Below are 27000 nucleotides of genomic sequence, written 5' to 3'. Positions count from 1 at the left end.
GTTTCCGCCTGGCTGACGTCCAGGCTGGCAGTGCAAGGTCTTTTCCTGTCACAAATTTATAGGAGGTTGCAAATTCTGCTGCAAATTTAATGTGTCAGTTTCCAAGATATATCTGTTCCATCGTGCCTCATAGGACACTTCACGTTGTGGAGGTAATAATGCATCTAGGCCTCCAGACAAAACAAGTTTACAGCTTGTCATCTGTGGCATTTCAGATTGAATATTGTGCCTCTCAAGCATGTATAACTTACTGAACACAAGTAAAGATGATAGTAAATTCTGTTACTGTAAATCAAATGCAGTGCCTTTTCATTTTAAGGTGCTTTATGTGGGTCTCACTGCAGCTTCAATTAGATAATGAAAGAAATGTCCATACAGTGTGTCTGCAGTTAATTGGAAGGTCCAGGGTGCACTAAACAGACAAGATGAACAGACAGGAGTAATTACCACTAACTGTGTGTGTGTGTGTGTGTGTGTGTGTGTGTGTGTGTGTGTGTGTGTGTGTGTGTGTGTGTGTGTGTGTGCGCGCGTGCGCAGAAGCATTGTGCAAACATATTGGCTAAATGGAATTAAACACTAGACGTGAAACAAAGAATACCAATTCATTTTCCCTGCTGACACGTGGAGTACATTTTGTCTGATCTCGTCACAAATGTTGTAATTCTCAAGATACCGTAGAGCACAAAAGACCCTATTCTTTCAAAATTACCAGAGCTGACCTCGGCAGGACCCTTGTACTTCGTAGCTGTGAAAGACTTTCCCTCTGCAAGCCCTCTGTCCTGCCACTTCTTTGGCAAAAGGACCTCAGACGGTTTTAATGGCTTTGGTTTGTTCACCGTTCCCTACAGACCCGTTACTCACTCTTACCATGTCAGAGCGCTGCCTATAGGGCGCACATAATGAAGAGAATAGAAAATTGAACATAATACCCCAGAGCAGATCATTAAGCTGTTTCTATTATTGTACTCTGTATATAAGCAAAGCACTGTACTAGGCTCCAAGCCATCGCTCCCGGTAGGATGCTCATGTTTCTGTGGTTTAAGTGGTTCCCAGCGCTCACCGGGTATAAAAACACCTTTTCTCAAAGGGAAATGTTACTGGAAACAGGTTCACAGAGACGTTAAACCCTCTCTCTGCCTTACAACATTATTACTTTCCTTCCAATGTTCAAAACTTCCTGGAAGTTTCAGTTGCTTACAGCATTTCCATTACATACACTACTGCTTATTATGGTTGGCACTGCTGAATTTTTTTTACCTGGTTCGTTTTTACAAGAACACCTCCACAAGTTGCACTTTCTAAATGGCACACAGCAGACTAATATAAATATAGTAAAATCTAAGTTTAGCAGTGTCAGATAGGGTGTTGATTTAGCTCATGTCTGAGGCAAAGGCAGTAGAAATACATGCATGAGAATAAAAAGAAAGCATGGTTCCAAATATCTATTGTAAACCAGTCATTAGAAGCCAAGCTTAATGATTATTACCCTATTATTAATTACCATAAGTGTTATGTACTTAGGTTGGGTGTCTAATTAAAAGGTAACGAAACTGTGTACTGTAAGGAATTTTACTGAACTATGCAAACTCTCACCAAGGTTGGTTCACAATATGATCAGGATATTAATTAAAAAAAACCAACTTCTGTGCACCGAGAGTAAAAATTCTGCCCAAATGATTTTGGGTAAATTAATGCGCACATTTTGAGAATACGTCTATGATGTCACAAGCTCATTAATGTCTAAAATAAAGTCGTGACTCATTTGGACATCATCTGTTCACATTTGTGCAAAGAAGCAGACATTTGTGCTTCATTATTTCTGTCATCGCATTCTCATTTGTCTGGCCTGTAATGCTAATAAAAATAAAAGCAAAAGGTAGTCAAAAAGGTTTTTCCTTGATTTTTTTTTTTTACATGAATGTCCACTAACTATGTGCAAACAAATCGATATTATGGTGTTTAATCTCTAAAGAAAACAGTGCAGCTTTGTCCTCTGTAACTATATGGTTGATTATTGTTATAAAACTAATAACAGTAAAAACATATGATATCAGCAAATCAACATTATTCTATAGTATTTGTTACACTGTATGTTTATGGTCTGTTATATATGGTTAGATTTTATTTTGTCTCTAAAAATGCTGTAAGTAATTTTAAGAGTCCTTTAAAATGCTCCTAGTAAATTCTGACATTACATGGAAAACATGTATGAGCTTATCAACCTTAAGCGATGAGTGAGATAACTGTGATAACTGAGCCAGGATGGTGAGGCTTCTTCTGATCCAGATTTGAAAGAAACACCCGACAAGAGTTGAGCCACAGAGCTGAGCTTAAAGTGAAAACTGTCAACAGGTTGTTTTAAATATTAGACAAAAATGCTCACATTTGAATGGTGTCTGTTAATGACCTTATTATTATGCAACGACAGAAAATAAAGAAAGCGAGTACGTCAACTTTAACTAAGAGATGAAGATGGCTGATTTTATCAGATTATAGTTTTTCCATTGCATTTTTATGGTGATATTACTGGTTTCATAACCAGTTTTGATTTATTTAATTAAAATAAAATATAACTCCAAATTATGAATTTGTTAAGATAAGGCCTACAAGACTAAAGTAAATCACATTCTTGTATTTGTATTTGCACTTTTGATGTTTAAAAAAGTCAGGAACCAATTCTTGTTTCTCTGCTGTGTCTGTCATTAATAAAGTCATATCTAAGTAAGCTTTTGCTCTCAACATCATGTTAGAGCTTACTGAATAATTTTTAAAAAGTTTATTACTAAGTAAAATGCAGAAAACTCGAGCAAGAGCCTCAGGCCATTGTTTCCAAGTCTAGAGCCAAAATCCATGAGAAGATGTTCTGACAGAGAGGATCAACATATTTTGGGCTGAACTGTCATAATGAATCTGTCATTCTGAAGGAAAAACGATTTCTAAATTGAGATATTTGCATGCTCATGCATCTCAAACACACACAGTAAGGTTCACTGACATTTTATTCCGTCCTGCATTTTAATCATATTCATATTTGCATATGTTTGGGTGTGTGTGTGTGTGTGTGTGTTTTTGTAGTCTCAGATGAAGATGAAGTCTGCGGGCGTTGTGGATGGAGGCTTGTTCACAGAGAGCTATTGTAACATCTGCAATGCCCAGCTCATCTCCGAGTCCCAGCGCACCGCTCACTATGAGGTGAGTCCATCTCCTCTGCTCAGTTTCTGAGGTATTTTCTCATATTATTCCAGAATAAACATGTGTTCAACAACTGAAGAAGACACAAAGGTTCTTATGCATAAAGCAAGCCAAAATGTTGCAACGATTACTGCATTCTCAGGCAGATTCCTGCATGGTACGTTTTGCAAATGCCTTATTTGTACCAATTTCTGCTTGTGGCATTCAAAATAGTGCTCATCCATTAAACATAGTATTAATGCAGCACGGTAATGCTAGTTACTTGCACAACAACAAATGTGCACACACAGTTTTTATTTTAATGTAGTATAGCTTTCAGCAGACTCTCTCAGAGTAATTTATTGGATGGCCATTCAGCCCTTGCATTATTTAACTAGTATCTAAATGTGTGTGTTTGTGCATGTGAATGTGTGCTTGCGTGAGTGTACTGCATTAAAGTCGTACTTAATTACAAGATCCAATTGGGATTAACAAGCAGACTAATGAGGGTGAGGCCCTTATCTAGGCAGACTAAAGCAAGGGCGATGATGGTGTGTACGGTAGGTTTCTGCATGGATGTGCACCTACAGTACGTCATTCACTTGTCAGTAATCTATTTCTGTCCCTCCCGAGCCTGACAAAAACACACAGCCTTGAGTAGAGCAGATGAATAGGCAAGCTGAGTCATTGCATTTCATCAGTTCCAAAAGGTCTCTGTAGAGGTTAGCAGATCAAGGAGACAAGGAAACAAATAATTTGCAAGCAGGAATATTTTGAATGTTATGTTCCAATCGGATAGAGGGCAAAGATGGGGAAATTTACTAGCAGCACATTTCAAAAACAAAAATAATTTCTCATTTCCGACCAAAAGAAAAAAAAATGTCAGGAGTCCCACAATTGTTCTTCAAACATCCCTAAATGTCTCACTTAAACAATTCATGCATCCTCTTCTGAGATGAGATCATTTATATGTATTAAATTGTTGAACTTCAGGTAGTTGCTTCAGCTTGGACTAATTAAAATGGACTTAACTAATGAACGAAATCCAGGTCAATATCAGGCTGTCTTTAGCCAATTAGGGGTGTTGCTGTTGGTCAATAGGACCATCAATGCATTTTGGGCATTCTATGTTTCAGCGCTTTATCTCAGGTTAAAACCAAAGGCTGAACAAACCCAGGTGTGTGACCTGTCTGTCAACTATAAGCCCAGCATGTGCCCCTTTGTTTCAGTCACAGTCAGTGGTTCTGTCTGCTGCATCAATAAGTGAATTCCTCACCTTCTTGAGCGTCTGTCCTGAGATGTTCATTTCCTTTAGCCCTTCCTTTAATTTATAGCAACTCTATCTTGACACACGTAACACGTCCGTTCTCAGTCTTCACCCTCTGCTGCAATGCCAGAATATCAAAGTGCCCTCCACTCTTGTGCAGGTACTTCTACTTTATCTTCCCGGGGGACTGTCAGTTCAACAACATAAACATAGTGATGAACGCATGACCAGATGACCAAGTCTGGTCTCAGACTAGAAATGTCAGTTTCACTTTGTCAGTGCTTTGGGTTTTAGCACCTTATATGAAAGGTTTTAACATTGCTTTGTGTGTTAGGACATTGAGGGCCATTGCACTAGCCCTTTTATCTTCAGTTTCATTTGTCACACACTTAAGCATTTGATTGTAAAAGTTATAAGACAGATATATTTAAGCACTTCATTAAGTCCCTTTAGGTAAGCCTCCTTTTCTCAGTTCCCCTTCCAGTTTTTTCACAGTGCAGTGTCTTTTGCATGTCTGCCTACTTTTTCTTAACCACATGCTCCTCCATCACCACCACCAGCCATCATGGTCTTTTTCTTGGTTTCATTCTTTTTCATAGCTTTTTCCTCCTCTGCTTTGTGTGTGGCAGAGGGGAAATTTCCATCAGCTGCTAGTGACACTGACAAGTATGTCCTTTTCATTGGATTTGAATAGAGACAACTCTAGCATTATCTTGGCACATTTTTATTCTTCCGTAGCATTAGACAGTGTATGTGTGAGGGCTTTATTCACTATTTGATGAGACACTTCTCTAATTGTGAACCAGTCAATACTGCTTTTATTTTGAGATGTCCTACATGTGATTCAAAACACTTTTCAAAGATTCAAAGATTCAAGATTCTTTTGCTTACACATATATAACTGTGCCATACCTAACATTGTAAGTTCAACCATGGAATGGCCAAAACATCTCTGACATATCAGGACATGAATATAAGACCTAGGGATGTCTGTCTGGCACTGGCACAGTTAGTTGCAGAATGGGCCTCCATCGATCAGGCTTGTTCAGGCACATCACAAGTGTTCTCAGCCCAGTTAGGATCTGTAGAGTTTGGAGGCTGGCTCAACATCTGGGGCTTATCATCCTCCATAAACCATTCCAATTAGTTTTTCCAGAGTGGTAGGAAGGTTTTTAAGTGTTCTGGTGGCACAGTGCTTCTCTGCAACTATGTTTACTTTAGTGGTTTCAATCTTGGAGCTGGTTTCTGCCCATGTCACTCCTGGCCATATCACAGCTCTAAAGGCTGTTGTGGGAGACATTTTTATGTAGCTGTCTCCAGCCCTGTCTATCTCCTCCGTCTTGATTTTACACTCGGAGAAACAGGGGAAGACAACACAGAGAGACATGGATAGTCCATTAGAGAAGGGCGAGCACGGAGGGTCAGTGCAGGGTAACCATGGTGACATGAGGTCCTGCTTTTAGCCCATATCCCAAAGCCATCAACTACATGACCATTTATACACCTATGAACACAAGACACACACAGGCACTGACAAAATGCATCAACAGTAGTCTGACAAGTGAAGAGACGTGAGTTCGTGGTCGGGTTCTTCTCCTTGGGGCGAAGAATCCAATCAAAGCACTGGAGCATCAACTACAATGCCTTGTCATTTACTTTCATATCATATGGATATGATGTCATATAGATTAAAAAGTTTGGCAGATAAAAGCATTTGACAAATAGTTTTACTTTGATCTAATCACATTAATTTCTCATTAATCCAAAGTTCCACATTTTTTGTTCTTGACGCATTTCATTATCACCGGCTGTACTCGTGTGCCTGCACTTGGTTGAACAATCTGTGTTTGTTGCATATGGAGTAGTAAAAGTGTAATCTTTCTGATCGTGTCAACGCTGAAAAAATAATGGCAGCCCTAGAATTTATAGATAATGATATACGTTATATAGTAGGAAGGAATGAAGGCCAGAGCATGGCAGTAAAATTATGTGTATGGAGCAAGATAGCAGTGTCAACCAAGATAGCATTGTCAAAACACATACACACTCTGTAATCTTTACCCTGCAGTGTTTCGGGGGATTTTCATTGTCCCGCATTAAAGTGACAGTTAGCAGCTTCAAGGACGGCTCGCTGTCCTTTCATGTAAACACCACTCTGGCTTATTATAGCTTATATTGGTTATACCCTTAAGTACAGTAATGCATGCAGACAAAGAAACACACGCTTAGGTGTAGCGAGAATAACATATTAGTAACCAGAACAAAATAGTCAAGCGCAGCAGTAAAATCTACAGTCAATTAAGAGGCGAGTCTCAGATAATGATGGGGAGCGTGTGTGTTGCATATTCGTGCAAATTTTCACAGCAAAAGCCTTGAAATAAAAGGTTTCTTTAAACTGAAATGGCTTTTGCTGTCATTTGAAATAGTTACATGACAAGCATATTTTGAATTATAATACCCTCGTTGCTGAACATTGGCTAAAATGTCGTGCGTATCATGTAATAATTAGTTTTTCTAGGGTTGTTAAATATCTGTTTACAGTTTCTTTGCTCTTGTTGTGTTTATTCATGTTTATGCTAGTAAAGCTTTTACAGCAAGAGTGCAGTACGTAGCTTGATAGATTACTGTCCTTGTGTTAGCACAGTTGGGTTTGTGTAAACTAATTCACTGCTTATTGAAAAAAATACAAGTAAATGAAATAAAAAAGTAAAAGAACCTTCGATGAATAGTGTTTTAAGAGAGAATGATTGCCTCCTACAGGATTTTATATTCATCTTAACACAATAAAGTAAGAAGAGCAAATTGAATTGTTTTGGAGTGTGCCTTGGTTACAGCAGAACAGAAGGAAATACAAGAAAAATGAAAGGTGCAAGCAGCAGTGATCATGTCCTTGCACCATGGTGCATGATGGGGTAATAGACAATACAGATGGACATAGGCATTTCAAAGCTTTAGTTTGTTGTGTGGGATTTTCGATGCCAGAAGTTTCTTTGAAGGGGTGGAGTTATCAGCTGTTGCTAGCAATCTTGATTAGCAAACTGCAGTCATTGGGTGTAACATACAGACACTCATATAGACTAATTAGTGTTAAAATGACAAACTAATGTGATACTACCAATCACAAACATGTTGGATTGGCTGTAACGTACAGACAAATAATTCCTTTTTTTTTAAAAAAGAAGAAAGAAACAAAAGAAAGCAGTTAGCACGGTGGTGCAATAGTTAGCACCGTCACCTCACAGCAAGAAGGTTCTGTGTTCAAATCAACCATCTGGCGAGGTTTGATTGTTCTCCTTGTGTCTGTGTGGGTTTTCTCCAGGTACTCCAGCTTCCCCCCACAATCCAAAGACATGCAGTTAGAGGGTAATTCTAAATTTTCTCTTCCTGTATTAGCCCAGTGACAAACTGGTGACTGCCCAGGGTGTACCCCGCCTGCCGCCTCTCCTCCGCTGGCAACTGGGATAAGCTCCAGCCACACTGAATTAGATAAACAGGAAAATAATGGATGCTATAAATTAACCAGCACCTTAAACACAGTAGTGGGCTCAACTTTACCAACTTCAAGCAGATGAAACCTAGCAGCTGTCTGTGTCAGGTCCATGGGCGCCTCCAGAGTTGTTTTTATAGGGGTGGCCATATGGTGGCCACTAAAAATATTGGGGTGACACACAACCTTCTGTCTGTGTATGTATTTGAGAATGTCTGCAGGTCCCGACGCAAAATCACGGGGGACAACAAAGTGACACAATGTGAGTGACAAAAATAATATATGTAGGAATTAATAACAAGTTAATGTTTCAACTCATTGTAGCATGTCTTCCTTTCTCTTGTGCTCACATTTATTAACATTATTACCAACATAGGTCATACTTGTCAGGGGAAGCCACTGGGGCCAGCAAATTTTGGGGGGTGGCCAGTGCCCGCCACCCACTTAGTAATGCCCCTGGTCAGGCCAACTGTTTGTCGACATGGCCACAACACTAACTCCATAGGTCAGGTGGATGAGATATAAATAAAATTTGCACCACTTAGAGTTGTTAGGATGTTGAATCATGTAGGATCATGTTGCTGTATATCATGTGTTGAATAAACAATGCAAATCTTTACTACATGGTGTCTGTTGCACAAGATTGATTTACCTTTGCCATGTGAGACTATGGGGGTGACTCAGTAACAGCATTTAGATATCTCCAGACTTGGTCTCTAGACACTGTTAATTTCATTGTGCTTATGCTTGACATTTACTGTGTCCACAAAACAGAAAAGCTTAGTATCGCCAAGAAGTTTTTAATTACATCTGAGGTTGCCAGGTTTCATGAATTTTGCCACCTACTGTGACCCACTTTTCTTTTCTTTTTTTATATTCATCATTAAGGTCTGAAAGTTCTTCTGAACACATTTGTCATGCAAATCGTGTAATGGACATGTTGGCCTACAGTGTCCATTTCATCCTTTGTCTTTCCAAAACATGAAATGTACACACATGCAGAAGTTGCAGTAAGCTGCAGTAACAGCAGAGGGAGATATTTTATTTCAAGCCAACATGAAAATAATCACAGAAAAGCATTTAAACAGACATTATTAACACATTTACATGTAAATACATATTAGCCGCCTAGCTTAACCGTGTCCGGTGATTAAGGACCCTGGAATGTACTTCATACGTTTTTTCCCTCACTATCGCCCTCTGCTGGTAATGCAACTTCTGCATGTGTCAATTTCATGTTTTGAAGAGGCAAAGCGTGAAATGGGCACAGTGGACTGGCTTGTCTAGTACACACGATACTGGGTTGCAATTGAGCTAGATACAGATAGCCTTTCAGAAGGAGTATATAAAAGTATAAAGCTTGTAACTACATGTTGCCACACGGTGGAGTTATACCTATCGCTGAATATTAGCATTTGATTTCTCCTCTCCGATATAAAAGTCTTTCCTCACTTCCAACATTTAGCACTTCACAGTGTTCAATGTGTGCAGATCAAGCAAAGAGTCTTCAATCCACTACCACTAACACACTTCTCCACATCTTAGTCAGGGATCCACAAAGCTGAGGCCGGCCCAGTCCATTAGTCACCTGGCCAGGAGCAAAATGTTTACTAGCATCATCAGGCGAAAGAAAGATAAAAGCTTGGAGGGAGTTGCTAAGATAGAGTGACAGTCATTGATTTTTTTTCCACTTGGCACAGTTGATAAAAAAAACTCACTTCCTAGTTGACCCTCTGCTTCTTTCTTTCTCTCTCTGCCAGAGTAAGAAACATGCCAACAAGGTACGTCTGTTCTACATGCTTCATCCTGAAGATGGAGGACCACCTTCCAAAAGACTGAGGCCAGATAATCCAGTATGCTTCCACTCATTGTGTGCGTGTGTCCGTGTGTGTGTGTGTGTGTGTGTGTGTGTGTGTGTGTGTCCACCGCTGTGCAAATATATAAAATATAAACCTAAAATGTATATTATCACTCCAAACTTTTTTAACATGTATGTAAAAATGTATTAAATATTTACTGATGAACTAAATAAGTTGAAATAATTTTCTGCAATGCAGTTAAATGGAAACTCTAGTAGGAGCAAAGGCGTTTATTTTGAATGTCCTTTATCACATGTGTATGACAAAAACCTTAGTTTTTGATTAGCTTTAGTCTAATCCTTTGCTAGGCTCGTCCACTTTCATCCTTAACCATTGTGTCCAAGCGCTCATGGGAATGTTTGATCTCTTGTATGCAGTTGTGGGCTATAATTCTCCCAAGAGAGGTTATGCCTGCTTTGGTCAGATTTAGTGAAGGCAGACAGCGCCAAGCAGCTCTGTATCTGACTATTGCAGGCCATAGCAAAGGAGGTCAGTGCATTACCAATGTTTGTGTGTCTGTCCGTGTGCATGTGCAGTCGGAAAGCCATTGTGTCTGTATTTCTAGAGCCCCATTCTGTAACTGTGGCAAATGCTGAGATTGCATTTGTATCCTACATCGAATTGTTGGGCTTCAAACATTAAGTATAACTGCTATTTTGGTAATGATTAATTTGTGTGTGTGTGTGTGTGTGTGTGTGTGTGTGTGTGTGTGTGTGTGTGTGTAATCGACTATTGTGTAGAGGAAGATTTACAATATTGCATTGTGTGTCCCAATTATCTGGCTCGTCCCATGTGGCATAAAATATACACTCACACACTAAAAGCACATACTGTGCACACTGTGAGGACACAGCTGGTGGAAAAATAAAGGTTTTAAAACTAACTGACAAATCTAGCAATTCCAGAGAGAGAGAGACAGAAGGAGAGGTGAAGAGGGTGAAAGTCTCTAAAGGTTTCAGAAAATAAATCCAGCGAGACTAAAGCGTAAAAACAGACCTGGATTAACAGTTTCAAGCCCTAGAGCTTGAGCAACCAAGTACAGTGGTGGTGTTTAAACTATGCTTCTCGACAGACTTATGTTATTTGGTCCATGTACTGGTTTGTTCCCCCACTGTTTGCCTGCACATGACCCATGATCATTTTTACACCATTTCCTTCATCCTTCTATGCAGAGTCTTTCTTTTCCTAATGATTGCATTCATTTAAATTTTAAGAACCATTCTTTTAGATAAAAAGTAGATCAGTAGATCAATCCCAAACTACAAGATATTAAAGACAGTCTTTAGTATCTGTTATCTATAGTGGTCTGAAGGCTGAAGACGTTTATAGGCAAAAGACTAAAACAAAAATAAAGCCCAGCTCCCGTTAATGTGTTTTTTATATATATATATATAAATATTGCCTACTTTCTACATAAGTGTCAGAAATAGCTGTGTGACAATATTTTGAAAAGGAAAGTAAAATTGAGAAATATGTCCAAATCATGATAATTGTCACCTTGCATATGTACAGTATATATGAAGTGGGTTTAAAAGTTGACTTACTAAAATTTGCTGGGAATTTTGTAGTCCATCAAACAGTTCTGATGTTGCATACAAATGAGTATAAAGTATTACATGTTTAAAATTCACACGCTGCAGTGAATTATGGATCCATAGACAACATCTAACTATGATTGTATGCTTGTAGATTTGCATTGGTAGACTCCAGCTTGTCTGCAAATACTTGCCAAGTACTGAGTGCACTAGTGAAACGAAAAAATGGAAAGCAAACTGGAACCACAAGGAGGTTTTGGGTGCAGCTCCAAATACTTCTTTGTGATCAATTTTACCTACAGACTCCCAATTTGACTCACAAACCAGTCAGGGAAAGTACATTTTTCCCTAGTGGCCTGTGGTTTCAAGAGGGTCATCATTTAGTCTCTAGGACTGTGTGACCTGGGCCTCACTCAACCAATGGAACCATAGTTCACAACAAAAGTTGTAAAAAGGTAACACATAACACTGCAGACACTCATAAAATAATATGTCAAAGGCTTATGGGTACACACACACACACACACATACACACACATACTGTGGATATATTCACACCTGCGTCTCCATCTGTCTCTCTAAAAACCAAATAAGACATGACTCAGCCCACTGTGGATTTCACCTCACATTGGACACTAAACACACATAAATAGGCTGTGTGCACGAAGACACACACATCCCGCATCTGCTATACTGTAACCTACTGTGAGTGCCACAGCTAGCACTTTGTTCATAACCTTTCACGCAGAGATGTGACATTGATTATTTGTCAAGGCTGGAAAACTGATGTAAGATGAGCAGAGATTAATTTCATTTCCCGAGGTGAAACTGTCAGCATTCAATTCGGAATAAACTTTTCTTCTTTCATCTCTTTCATCTTTCTTTCTCCCAGGGGAAGCGTTGCACGTCTTTTCTCTAGACTTCATCTCAATGTTTTTTCCCTCCTGTTTTGTGCTGATTGACATGGTGCAGTCCAATGGGAACTGCAGAAAAGGCTTTTTTTTTTTTTGCAGAGTGATTGAAATGTCAGTGTAAAATGCCATGCTTTAAGGTTTTTGTGTTTGTGTGTAAAGGTGAAAGTTTTTGTCACAGAACAAACATGGAGAAAGTAGGTCGTCAAGGTGCTCTCAGATGAAAGAGGAGACATGATCCATTTTTCTGCCCTATTCTCCACCCTGTTCTCTCTCTCCATCTGTGCAGTTTTTCACCCGCGCAAAGGGCAAGACAAAAGAAAAAAAAGGTTTTTTCTTCACCTTTTATTCTCCTCCACTGCTGTATTTTCACTGTGACTACTTCTAATTTACACTTTCAGAGCATCCTCGAGCTCTAAATGAGAGCTCTGTTTCCCTGAGCTGCTCCACGAGTATATTTAGCAATGTTTCCCACAGCGCCCCAACACAGAACAGTGGGGAGAAGTGAGGAGGAGCAGAAAAAAGAAAAACAGAAGGAGAGGAAGATAAACACAGCTAATTAGGAATCTATTGTTAGGTGCGTGAGCAGATTGAAGCCACCCAAACAAAAATGAAAAAGAAAAAACAAAATCTGCGATACAGACGTCACTGTCAGGCAGCGGACAAACAGGCATACGTGCGGCATGTGCAAACAAAAAACACACACGACAATTAGGTCGCATGCAAATCGGTCTCAACAGATGCGCGAGGTGCGACAGGTAGAGACAGCGAGGTGTGGAAAACAGAGAGAAACACAGTAATGAGCGATGGCAGAGATTTAGAAATCAAAAACGAAGAAAGCGAAAAGGTGACGACTTTCCGCACGATGGAGGAAAAACTGTGAGTCAGAGACGCTATTTAGTGTTTGAAGTGGTTTGGTAGAGTGGCAGCTGTAATGAGCTGACAATTATTCATATGTCAGTCACCCACACATGTTTCAGATTGTTTAAAACATTCCCCGCACTGTCACTAAATCCCTGGTGTAACATCTTTGATTTTTTCGAGTAGATGCTTCTTTGTGTTTCAGTTCCATCTCTGTCGACTGCTTCGCTTACTTTTTAGTGTTTGTTGTGACGGGTGAGACTGCTGCAGACTGCCACAGAGAAACAGCTCAGGCTTTTTGTCCTGAGTCAAAAACTGGAAAAACAAAACAAAACCCCCAAAACACACAAGGATGGGACATCAGCCTATTGCAGTTTATCTTCCTCCTTCTGGTACAACAAGATCTTAGTAGAACAAGAGCTCAACACCACTGCCCAGGGAAGGAAAAGGTATACGGAGTATGTGAGGGGGAAGTGGAAAAGCAGAACAATGGGACAAATAGCGAAGGAGATGAGAGGAGGCACAAAAACTGAGAGGCAGTGGGGAAGATATGGTAATGAGGAAGGAGGAGAAATGTAGGCAAGAAGGAAAGATGGAGTAAGAGAAAAAGAGAAAAAAAGTTTCCTAAAGAAGAGAAGAGAAGAGAAAAGAGGAGAAGACTTGTCCTTACAGAGTCTCTGTCGCCCCATGCTGCAATCATGAATAAAAAACACTGGATAAATATAGATTAGCTGTTTTTTACTTTACATACAACAAAATCAAAATGGCAAATACACATTAGACAGTGCTGCATGTGCTAATAAAGAAACCAAGATACTAATACAAATTTCTGGGGCCTAAGTCCATATCAGTTTCTAGAAAGCTTAAAATTCCATTATTGAAATATCAGCTGATATTCTTTGCTAACAGTGCTTTCCAACAAGATTTTTAGAGTCTATTTAGCAACTTACTGTTGTCAAATAGTCCACAAGCTTCTTCTGCTCAGCTGCAATGCTTAGTCTGCTCCATGTGGTGCAGATAATGGTTTGAGTCTTAGTCTAACCTGAGTTGTTGGAGAAACTGTGTGATGACACTGTTTCTAAAATGCTCCATGAATTTTTAAAAAAATATATTTTTGTATAACTAATACCGTTAGTGTGTTCAATAGTGTAAATAATACAGAGTTCAATATTGGCTGATGATATTGGCAGAGCAAGATAACAGTGTAGCTCTAATGCTAATGGTGATGGAGGGCGGAGGTCTGGGACAGTTCATAGCAAGCCTTTAACATGATCACAGCAGGGAGAGTCAGTGAAGAGGAGAGGAGGCGAGGCGGGAGGAGGGAAGAGGAAGGAGGAGAGGCGGTTGCGCGGGCCTGCCAATACAGATAAATATTTCATCCCACAACACACAGAGTCACTGAGACTGGAGCCCAGAGGGGGAGAGAGGATGGAGGGAGGCAAAGAGATATAGAAAAAGGCTAAGAGTGAAGGCAAGGCAGAGAGACGAAAAAGTAAGAGAAGAAGGAGAGAGAAAGAGATGGAGAGAGAGAGAGATGGGACCGCTGAGAGACAAAGCTAAGCCTGCAAGGTAAAGGTGTCCTTAACTCTCACATCCAGTGTCCGTGATGCTAACCAGAGCTGACATAAGGCAGACACACAAACACACGCACCGGGCGCACCCACATACTCAGATATGGTGTCTCAGACACATTTCTATTATTGTAGTCTCACCGAGAGTGAGGTCTCTCTCTCCTCCAACTCGAATTAACACCTGGACTAAAAAGTGTGCTGGTGTGAAAAGAAAAAGAAAGAAAGCCCGGATGAACAGACAGAAGGTGGAGGTTGAATGCGAAGAGTTCAAGGAAGACATAGAAACGTTGCTATAACAGCCTCCAGTCGTGTGGCAAGGGCTATCTGCAAATTCTGGCACCTGGATTTGACTCCTTTGAGATGCCAAAGCATTAGCAGAACTAGAGACTAATGCGTAGACACTGTCTACAGCTGTTTCTTTAAAGTGTCCTTTTTAAAAGTGGACAGCGCTGAATACAAGGGTAAGATAAGACTATGAAGGCGCGTTAAAAACAGATCACTCAAACCACTTACCAGTGTTGTCTGGGGGGCATCTTTCTTAGTGCATGGGTCCTGATGCTTCCCAGCAAGGATGTAACAGAAAGAAATCGATGTACATTTCTTGTCTTGTCTTGAAATATTTTGCTTTCTTTGCACTAACGAATTCTTTGCTCTTGACTGGCAAATAATGAAAGTAATAATAGTGTGTAGGGACCCTTTGACCTAGTCTAGTTAAAGCTGAATGCAAATGGTTAGTTGGACAGCTTGGATATGAGAGACAAAGAGGTCTCCTCTGCTGACTTGTAATTCAGTCGTGCGAGCTCCATTTTTAGGTTGATTTAAGGCACAGAGCTGACTGTAACAGGTCATTGACATAGTGAAACAAGAAGGTACCTTTCTCAAAGCTTATGCTACAAAGTTGAAAGCACACAACTCTATAAAATGTGATTATATGGGATATAGGATTAAATTGACCTATGAAGCCAGAACTGTTACTATATATATAAACCATAAAGACTTCTAATGACAGTGTCTCTGTTTCTAGAATATCAGTTATTACTCTGACCTGTCCCTGTTCTATGTCCCTGTTAAATATACATAGTGAGGTCAGTGTAATATATATATATATATGTATATATATATGTATACATGTATACATATATATATATATATATATGTATATATATCCCACAAAGACTGACATTGACAGTTATTTGCAGCATATGTGTGATATGTTGCACATTCTAGTAGGCTTTAAAGTGTTTCTGAGTGTTCAGGACAAGGCTCAAAGTAAAATACATGCATGCATGTATTACTCATCCTGTGAGTACATAAATGTATCATCACAGTCCCTCTGTGTGGATTGGTTTAAGGTTGAGGCTAGGTTAGATTTAGGTTAAGACTAGGCAAGTGTTTATTGCCTAACCGCAAGTCAGCATACTCTGATGGATGAAAGAATGACTGTGTGTGTATGTGTGTGTGTGTGTGTGTGTGTGTGTGGTTGCATGTTTGTGTCAATCAGGCGGTTGGTTGGTCTTTTTGTTTGTATTCTCACTCTTCCGTAGGGAGCAACTCCCCCTCATCATTAGTAATGAACCAGCTGCGGTGAAAGGCCGAAGCCACAATCTCAGCCCAGAGAGACAGATGAATATTTGATTAGTCCTCTCTTTGCCTTCATGTGTGCACGTATGTGTGTGTGTGTGTGTGTGAGGAAGTGAGAGAGAAAAAGCCCAGTGAGGTCAGTGTAAAGGCTACATCTTTCCATTTCCTTCCCCCCATCTCTCTTCTTTTTCTCACTTTTACCTCTCCCTGCCTTTTTTCACACCATTCCCTTCGTCATCAGCCTACACCTCTCCACTCGCTATACTCTCCTGTACTTTGATTTATTTTTCTCTCTCAACACCTCTCTTCACCCTTCTGACACTTTCTTTTACCATTTCTCTTCCTCTGTTTCTGCTACAGGACTGTGCAGAGACAGAAGTGGACAGGAACAAGTGCTGTACCCTGTGTAACATGTTCTTCACCTCTGCAATTGTGGCACAGTCCCACTACCAGGGCAAAACCCATGCCAAGAGAGTCCGCCTGGTGCTGGGGGAGCCACCCAGTGTACCCACAGCCATAGCCAACCCCACAAACACAGGTATCGCATGCAGTCTAGTTTTTATATTGACCTGTGTTAGACTTTTACATAAAGATTAAACTCAGATATTTAACTTAACGTACTAAAGCTGTGCAGAAGTTTGCAAATGGTGTAGTAAGGCACGCTAGTGTGCCTTTGAGCCGAATCCTGGTGTGCTGTGAGATTTTATGACAACCATAGTTATAAATGAAGGGAACTCCAGTCTCATTTTACAGTTGCTGGATGGTGGGATTTATCCGTGTGTGATACATCAAAGGCCCTGAATGACACCAAGGAAGTTAATAAGGGGGAAAAAACACATCATTTTCTTGTGTGGAGTAACTACCTATCACTGCAGAAGACACACAACTTTTAGAAAAAAGAAAAAAACTGTCAGCAGACACTATCACAAAAGCTGCATGTCTCTTGGCTACAGAAAGACCTGAGGTGTCAACACCATTCAAATGCATCACCTGTGAGAAGTTTGCTAATGCTAAGAAAGTGCCAGGCAAGATAAAGAGGCTCTTGGAAACCAAACAACCATTCTGACAGAAACGTAGCCCATTTCAAAAGCTTGCTGGATTTGAAACACACGCAGCAGCACTTTTGTTGTCTGATAATTGGAAAGGGGCAAGGCATATGGTAGTGGACAGGCAAGTCTTGCAAAAAAAGAAAATTACATGTCAGAGGTCCAGATGCAGCAAATAGATTGTCCAAAGTGAAACTACTGAGAATAAAATTGAAAGGAAAAACTAAAGATGTGCCCAACAACACAGAAGCTGTTTTGTACAGATATGAATATGGGCATGCTTTGAAATATTGACTTGCCTCAAAAAGTTTGAAAACCGCAGTCACGGTGCTTTGTTTCTGTTACAGCAGTCACAGCAGCAGAAGAAGTCAAGGCAGTGTCCAAATATTCTTTGAGCTTTGGACAGCAAAGTAAAAAGAGCATTAAACTGTTCCTTTAAGCAACAAACAACAGACACAGCTCTGCTCTTGGTCACAAGTTGTTTTTGGTGGATCTCTGCTCTCTTTGCCTCATCCTCCATCTTTCTTTACTGTTGTTGATGAGAGACAAAGCCCCTCCCAGTAGTCAACAGACTACCAGCTAACAAGCTAGCTAGCTAACATGCCCTAGCTAACATGCTTCTGTCATGCGCTCATCGTTGCTATAGTACTGTGCAAAAGCCTTGAGCCAGTCCTCATTTCTTTCAAAGTTTTTCTTTGAAACATTGGCTGATTTTTCACTCATTTTCATAATGTTTTTTGTTGTTTTTTGGTTTATTTTGTTCTTTGACTGTTTGTTAAGCGGACTCATTCAAGCAAAAAAAAAAAAAAAACTGTTGTGTCTACATAGTAAAAATGAAAGTAAAATAGTATCTTTAGTCACTTTGGTATTAGCACTCTCTTTCAAAAACCACCAACAAGATGCTTCCCAAAGAGCTATTTTCTGAAAGGTTGGCATATTTTGGCAAAAAAACAAAGGAAACTAGACAAGTTGAATAACAAAAGAAGTCTATGAAACTATCTAATGCAGATGAACCATATCTCAGGTCATGTCCATAAGAAACAGGAAAGAATCAAGCAAAGATCTGACAGAGGAACTGAGAGATGTGTTTGGCACTTCAGTTAAACCATCTAATATTCACTGTCAACAAGCATTTATTAAGGAAAGGAAATAAGGAGAAAATGCTATGGTATGAGGTATTAAAGTAGGTAGAACTGGACTGAAAATCAGTGTCAACTTGTCTTATGGAGTGATAAATCCAAATTTTAAATATTTGGCTGATCATCAATATGTACAGAAAAGAATGGTTGAGGCATAATAGTGAGTGACAGCAATCTATAAAACATGCTGGAGGCTCTGTCATTGTTTGGTGCTGCATTTCATCAGTGGGGTTGGGGTTCTTGTTAAAACTGTTGGCATTATTAATATAGAAGAAATCTGCCAGGATTTGATCATGAAAATAACAAAAAATTTTGAGCTTAGCAATGATCCCAAACCCACTATACAACATTATTGAAGCAGTGAGGGATCGTCTTGACAGCAAACGCAATTAAACCCGGCCAAGATCCGAAGAAGGTCTTTGGATGTCCTTCAACAATCCTCAAGAACTATTCATGAAGACTACTTAAAGAAATTACAACAAAGCGTGCCTTCAGGCTGTGTTTTAGAATAAAGGTCATCATACCAAATGTTGATTTACAAGCTTGTTAGAATAGTCCAAACTCAGTTTTTGCCTTATTTGCATGTATGTTTGCACATATTTCAATAATTCACAGCACCTCTTCCCCATTTTTCTAGGAAAATATAAAGAAGTAAGGGATAGCGCAAGTTTTTTGCACACTGTTGTTGGTTACAAAAACCCTCTTTAAAATATCCAATGCTGATATCGATTGACTTGGTAAGAGAAGTGATCCTGATGAGTGCAGAGGTGTTCCAAAAGCCCAGCTCTGTGAGCACAGTGCAAAAACATGTTCTGTCCTGATGGTGTTTTTTGTGGCAACAACTTTAAATGCTATCAGTGGTGAGCTTCACGGGATGCTGTCTCTGCACGTGGGCTCTTATACACATCTATGTTTCACAATTTGACAGAGTTTGAATCAATTATTGCTGGCTTATATTCTTTTTTACATCATATGTTTGGAACCTTGAATCAGAAGTGTTAACCTTATTCTGGTTAATAATATAACACATTTAAAGCTCTTAGACCGCTGCACTAGGCATCTTGTCTCTTTAGCATTTAAAGGGTATGTTACAAATTCCTTTCAATCATGAAATCTCAACCAGACTACTTGATGCACCAGTATAGCATTCAGCAATACATAATAGACAGAACACAATCTATTATTCTTCCATGCTAAGCTATGCATCTATAGGTTCTCATTGCTGATCTTAACACACAAAGCCTGTCATCACAAGAGACCATGACTCAGTTGTCAAATAGACTCTCACCTCTGCTCGTATACATCCCCTCTTTGTGACATGTTTTACTGAACTGAGAACTATTTTTACTTCAAAGGCTTTATTTTTTTATCTGAAGTGGATTTGGACAGCTGTAGTGATGGTTCAGTCAAAACTACTAGCCTGGGATTCGGGGGGAAATGTGTTTGAAAATGGCAACACGCCAGAGGCCCAAGAAGTAAAACTTAGCAGATGAGGCACACAGACAGACATTAATTTATAAAAGTCTCCTGATTAGTGAAATGTGTTCTTAACAAATCAAGACATCTACTGATTGATATTTTTTTTGTTGAAGCACATGATTGTTCAAGATTAGTGTGTTTTTAAGTGTCTGTGCTGCTAAGTTGACTCCAGGGGAGCTTTACATAATGTGATTCAAATTGGATTCAAAGGGAAAACTCACACAGCTATAAAGGCACAATCGCTACAAAATGGAGTGTTATAATCAAGCCCCTGAGTGACTTTTGCTAAACTCTGGCCTACTTTTGGGGAAAGTGTCACTTCTGTACAGGCACTGTCGTGCAGTTTGCTTCGTTTTGTGACAGTAGGACCTGAAGGAAAAGAAACAAGAGAACAAGAAGAGAGAAAGAGTGACCTGGGAGAGAAGAAGAGGATTTCAGGAGAGATTAAAGTCAAAAAGCACCCTTCACGATCATTCCGAGATGAGCGCGCCACAGAAGATGCACAGCCAAGCTGACAGGCTTGGGCACACATGGGCATAGAAACACACACATGCACGCGCAATCATTAGAAAAACACAGAGGCAAGATGACTGACGCAGGCACTCATGGCATTCACTTGCATCTCAGGACACTTGGACATTAACAAAGGTGAGGATAGAAATTGTAGGGTCCATGTGTGTTGGAGAAGCCTTTGAGCGGTAGAGAGCAGAGATTGTACCTGTGCTCCCTCCCCGATGCACATCACATCCCCATACACTTCAACCCAACACCTCTTCCTCCAGAACACACACTATCGTGCACACTGCCTATGCCCCACTCTGTGAAAAACACTTATTTCTGCTCCAGTGTGCAGAGATCACAGTCAGGAGAGGAGAAGTGGTGGTGCAACAAGGGATAGAGAGGAGAAAAAACATCACAGGGTCTCTCCCTGTTGCTGCTCATCACATGCAGTTCCATAGAGCTGTCAGAACCGAGGAGTGTCATTTACGCACTGGCACACGCAAGCACACATGAATGCTACACCGGAGATTTGATGATGGACTTGCCTTTGAGCTCAACGGCAATAAAATAAAATGACAGTAAGAGAGTTGCAGGGTTGAGTTTTGAAAGTGAGACGATGGCAAACACAAGCAAAGGGAATGTGAGTGGGTGTGGTTGGTGAGATGAACAGAGACACAGCCATAGATACAGTAACTATGTGAACAGAGCCTGAAGACACATCAAGGTATGAGCAGCCAATCAGCTCGAAGGGCTGGAGTCAATCCGGCGCAGGCCCCCACACTAAAAAAGACACATAAACGAACCCACCTCACACCCGTGGTCACTGGTCAAGGATTCATGCGGGCATTTGTTAGCAGTGAGACGATGGTTGTTGTGAAAGAAGTGATATGACTCATCTGAGCTTCAAAGCATGTGTGAGTGGGCTTTTGTTTGTGATATAAAATGTGAACTAAACGTGCGGCATCGGGCTGTGTACTCACAGTCAGTATAACTCAAGAGTCATTGACACATTGTGGATGGCAAATCGGCACATTTGGACATGCCATCTGGCACTGTGTGCTCTCTCACGCAATTTGGCTGTGGACATAACCCCCTCCCTACCATCCCTTCTCAGGATGATTTGTTTGGTACACATACTGTACCTTACACATGCAAACAGCTTATTCTGGAGCTTCTTTCACACACACACACACACACACACGCACACATATACAAGACTTCACACGTTTTCTTAAGCGTGGCTTACACATTCAGTCCGCCACCCAAACACCCACATTCACACAGACGCACGAGTAGCCACACGCGTGTACGCAGTCTTCGCTGTGAGAGCTACAACCCCGTCATGTGGACATGTCAGTGCTTGTTAGCTATTAATGGGCAATCACCATGGTAACCAGTGCCATGTCATGAGTAGCAGGTCACCTGGAAATCTGCCGTTTCTTTTTTTTTTTTTATTCCCTTGCAGAAGACAGGAGAGGAGAAATAGTACAGGTTGAAAAAAAAAAGATGAAACAGGAAGGTTCAGAAGCCAGTCTCTAACACTTGCAGACTGGACCCCGGAGTGCAGATGGCCTCCTTCCAGCCCTCATCTATGCTCCACATATGTGGCTCACAGCAATCCATTTGCTCTTTGCTCTCAGCCTTGATGAGTACAATCTGATTACAGAGTTTTTAAATGTAAATGTGGTTTTTCAAGCATGTATTTGAGATTTCATGTGTCTGCGAAGAGTATGTGCGTGAGAATCTGTGCAAATGCTTCACATTTTCATGTTAACGAGTTTCATGAAAATATTTTCATTTCATGTAATTTTCACATTAGAGCTCGATTTGCATTTGAATTCATGTTAATATCCTCCCTCCCTCACTCTCCCTTTCCTTCTCCTGTTCTCATTTCCCTCTACAGTCTCTTACCCTTGACTTGTCTCTAACTCCTATCTTTTCACTTCCGCTTCCAGATTCCTCCCCTTCCACCCCACTGCCCACAGACCCCGCGTCGTGCCCCCCTCCTCCACCTGCCCTACCCTGGCCCATGGCGGTGGTCAGTGGAAATGGTGGGAGAGAGGCTGGGAAATATTGCTGTCTGTGTGGAGCCTGGTTCAACAACCCTCTGATGGCCCAGCAGCATTACGAGGGCAAGAAACACCGCAGGAATGCAGCCAGGGCACGCCTCCTGGAGCAGCTAGCAGGCAGTCTGGATGCCACAGAGAGCACAGGTCAGCCTCTTGGACCCAAGCCCAGCAAAAGTGGCAAATGAAGGGCAGCAGGGGTGTTACGACTTTGTCAGAGGAAAGACGATAAGTGGGAGATCAGATGCAAGATGTGCAGCAGTGAATGAGGATTCATGAAATGCTCATATGCCTTTCAGTGTGGGGGTACATATCATATGTTAAACTGAGGTAAGGCAAACCAGTTACTCATTGATAAATTTAGCACCATCAGCACTACTTAATGTTGAGATCCCAGCTTACATGCATTTAGAGAAAAACATGGCAGTGTTTTTGCAAGAATTAACCAAAGCTGCTTCTTTAAATCAACTACCTCTACATTCCTACTGCTGGTATCTGTCTCACTGATGGTCACAACACAACAGTATATGTCAAAAGCTGTATGTGAAGTGTACAAATGTGAGTAGCTATTTAATGTATAAGAGATTTTATGTCTATTTTATTAGTCCTGGCAATCTGGCAACCACCGATTACGAGATTACGAAAAATGTTTATTCCCCAACCAGTTGATTGCTGGAGGTTTCTGGCAGTCGCTGTAAAATTGTTTGCTACAGCTGCAGAAAACCACTAGTCACTAAGGAAAAGTATATATTCTGGGACCAATTGGTAAGTGGTTTCTGGAGGTTACTGGCAATAACTAACATGCAACAGAAACCTCCTTGCAAAACGGTTACAGCAGTTGCCCATAGTTTGCATGGAAGACACCAGCTATGCTGCAAATACTTGCTAACTACTCGCTAACCACTAGCGAAACTGTGCAAAGGGGGACCATCCGACTTGCAAACTGTTGGTTGCGTTTTCTTTGAAGGCAAAAGTTCTTCGTTGACAGTTTTTCTTTCTTTTTCTTTAGTTTCACTACACGTCAGACAGTGAAATAGAGAGTGTTTGCAGAAAAGTCAGTGTCCTCATGTAAACTTTGGGGGAGTGCAGCAGTCTGCTAGCAATCAAAGCAATCACAAGGAGAGATTGGGGAAATTGATTTTTGCAATTAATTTCACCAATAGTAAGCCAACAGCCTCCAGCAACAACTCGCCAACTGGTTGGTGAATTATCCTAACGACTGGAAGTTGCCAGCGGGTCTCTAGGCCTGCATGACTCAGACCTTAGGCAGACTTAGTCAGAGAAAATCACTCAAGTCACATTGTGCAAATTTCTCCGATGGTTTCTTGAAAGCTCATGTTACTAACTTGAGTAAGAGTTTTAAAAAAGCTGGTTAATTTACAAGTAACATGGGTCCAAAAAGAAGTATAGGAGCCAGCATTTTTGTGAAATACTCACCAAAGATACAAAGGACAGAGTCACCCTGACCATTTCATTTTCATGTAAATGTAAGATTAAATAAGTTGCTCTATAAAAGTTGTTTTTCTACATCCAAAAGAAATATTTGCTCTTTGCAACTTACTGTGAAAAATTTCCACTCCGTTTGCTGCAACCTAACCTTCAATGCCGGTTGTCTGGGGTTGGGCGCTTTGAATTACAGCACCGTTTTCACACTTATTAGTCTTAGCACTGCAGTGTGTTGGGGGGGCGTCTCCTGTCACATTGCAAAAAGCATACTTAAGAGATAATGCAGTGCACAGCAGAGAAGGCTCAACAGGTGAAAGCCACCACATTACATTCAAAAATATTTATATATATGTGTGTGTGTGCTGATTCACACAAAATGACACATGAAATGGTCAAACATTAGTAAAGTAAACAAGCAAATGTGGAGATAATGGGGCAATAATTCCAACACTCACACAAATATTTCTAACAGATGGGTACTTTAATTAAATTATGAATAGCATTTGGCACAGAAACCACTTTCCCTTCTCGGGTTCTTAGGAGTGATATCATCCAATATCACCAAACATTATCCTACTTCAGCAAAGGAGTCCAACATGCATGCATGAGTGCCACACGACACCTCTATGCCACACATACAAGTTTGACGCACGCTCGTACCACACAGCACACAGCCTGTGACAAACATAAATCCACTTGTGAAGCCGCAGCAGTGCCATTCGCCGCATGCTCCAGGTGCCATGACACAAATCATCATCTCAAGAAGCCAATCATATTAAAAGCATGAGTCATGTTGCCGCCTACACTGGCTCAGAGGCTTTAAGTGGTGTCATGTTAGATATCATCCTCCATTCACATACTGTGACCCAGATCCCACAGACTCCAAATTTCATAATGTAACCACAGAAAACATTTTTTTATTTAATTAGAATTTTGTTTATTTTTAAGACACTCGTCCTCATTGAAGAGCAAGGCTGCACTGCAAAATCTTTTAAATGTCTCCTTTTCAAGGGCAGTGAACGGGTCGAAGGTTTCTAAGTGAGCTTGCTGTTGATGTGATTTATTATACGTGCCGTCAATCATGTGTTTGTTCCAAGGCCTTTAGTCTGGAATGCTTTGTTCACTACAGCTCCATTGTTTGTACTCGTTTGTTCTTGAGTTAGACGAATTTCCATTGGTCCAAGATTCTCACGTCAGATTGGCTTTTATCACCACTTAAGGTGTGAAGTCACAGGTGTATCAAGTGTAATCGCAGTGGGAGGGTCGAACAGGAGGTGGCAGCTGAACTAAGCAAAATACGCACAGGAGGGGGAGGAGAAAGGCGGAATTTGGTTTCTGCCAAGCACAGACTCATCTATGTCCTTTTGTCCTCATTTTCCCTTTGTGGAATAGTTTTCTCTTTACGTTCGTTTTATCTCTTTCCCACCTCCTTCCTTCTGCCATGCTCAGTGTTTGTTTTGGTTAGGTTGTGTCTAAATGTGTGTGTTTGTGTAAACCACTGTGGCGTCCAATCTGGCATCATGTCTCATCTGTCATCCTTATTATCTCCCCCACAAGGCACAGGTGAATTATCTGCACACCAATATTCTCTTTCTCTCCAAACTATTGCTACAGAGTCTGCCTCCTGTGTTTTCATGTTGTGTCCTATTGATGATATTGACCTTTACTTGTGTTGTCTCATCCCCCTGTGGCCATGAACGAAACTTATCATAAGACTTCTTGACATTTAAACACATCCAGGTTCTTATTTTTTTATATATACTTCTCTGGTGTAATTGCACAGACGTGACACAAGCAAGAATGTCGTGACTTTCCACAGCTAGGTGCCAGGTGAAACCCTTGGAAATGGATTACAGTGGTGGACAAGGGAGTAGCTACTGACGAGGGATGGGGCCCGGCTGACTCGGCTGTGTCTTTACATAAATCACGACAGGGGGAGAAACCCCTTAAGACAGAGCCAGCGCATTGTCTCTGCTCTCTGGAGACTCCGAAGAGAATTAGAAGCAGTGAGATAAGCGTCTAGGAATGGAGAGTGTGTCTGCATATGTGTGTGCGAGGACCCAAGAGAGGGTGAAGCACTAAAGCCGAGAGAAAATTGTGTGTAATTGATGACTGTGCCAGAGTTGTGAGACGGAGCTGACCTCCTCTCCCACTTACTGTGACACAGTCACACATCAGAATTACATGCAGAAACACATAACTATGATGTAGTGTAAGCACCGTAGGTCTGAATACCAGCTCGCTCTGGGCATTAAAAACTGTTTATCTAACAAAGCAGTAAATTTACAGAAAACCAGTATATACTTTTAGGCTTTTTTAAGTACTCTTTGAGGATATATTTCCTCAGTTATGTTAAAAGTACCCAAAAGGTCTTATTTAACGCGATAAAATGGGCTCAAATAATAGTGTTATGTGGAAAAGTGACTCATACTGAAGAACATGGAAAATTATCACTCAGCTCCATTCGGCAGCGTGGAGCATTTTACCATTTTTTCAGCTCGTTGTTGTTGTTTAAAAGTGCAACTGGCACATCTTTCTTTAGGCTCACCACCCTCGACGGTGTCGTTTCTAGCAGCAGCAAGCAGCTGTTCTCACCAGTGATAAACCAACTACCTGTCCAGCAACACATCATGTGAAGTAAGCAGCTCCCTGGTGAATGTAGTGGAGCATTTAGCAGCTAAAGACCTGTGTATTTCCCTCTGGAGTTATTATCGACCAAAAGCTCAGTTAAAGACAGGAAAATAAAATGAAATATTGGACTATGAAACATGAGAAAGATGCCACTAAATGCATTCCTGTTTCCATTTCTTCTGCCCATTTCTATTGGTAAATCAATTATTGTGATTTTAACAATAATTAAATGAGCAGTTTTGTATATTTAGCCAAAAAGGCTAAATAAAGTTTAGTTTTCTAAACCTGAGTCTTTCAAAAGTTTTACTGAACGACTCCGGCAATAATCCTCAAATCCATGAACTTCATCTTAATAAGCTACCTTTGAGAAAGATTAGTTGCTTACAGTGAAGAAACTAGAAAACTAGGAAAATCTAAGAGATTCTGGAAATCCTTTTTTAAAAGCAATA

At 40.6% G+C, this 27000-nt stretch overlaps 1 protein-coding gene across 2 annotated transcripts in view; it reads left to right on the top strand.

Annotated features, from left to right (window-relative positions):
* zgc:171482 (zinc finger protein) overlaps nt 1-27000 on the top strand; it is a 59721-nt gene that overhangs the window by 15042 nt on the left and 17679 nt on the right. Inside the window, exons 2-5 of one of the 2 annotated variants that reach the window (XM_005456501.4) lie at nt 3076-3192; nt 9686-9778; nt 16604-16781; nt 22364-22621. In XM_005456501.4, coding sequence (XP_005456558.1) covers nt 3082-3192; nt 9686-9778; nt 16604-16781; nt 22364-22621 — 640 coding nt within the window. In that variant the 5' untranslated portion in view covers nt 3076-3081. The remainder of the gene's footprint in view (nt 1-3075; nt 3193-9685; nt 9779-16603; nt 16782-22363; nt 22622-27000) is intronic. The other variant, XM_005456503.4, reaches the window with a different exon arrangement.

Source organism: Oreochromis niloticus, linkage group LG13, assembly GCF_001858045.2.
Source record: "Oreochromis niloticus isolate F11D_XX linkage group LG13, O_niloticus_UMD_NMBU, whole genome shotgun sequence".
NCBI lineage: Eukaryota > Metazoa > Chordata > Actinopteri > Cichliformes > Cichlidae > Oreochromis > Oreochromis niloticus.
The sequence above is the reverse complement of the archived record's forward strand: the minus strand, read 5'-3'. Positions and strand labels throughout refer to the sequence as shown.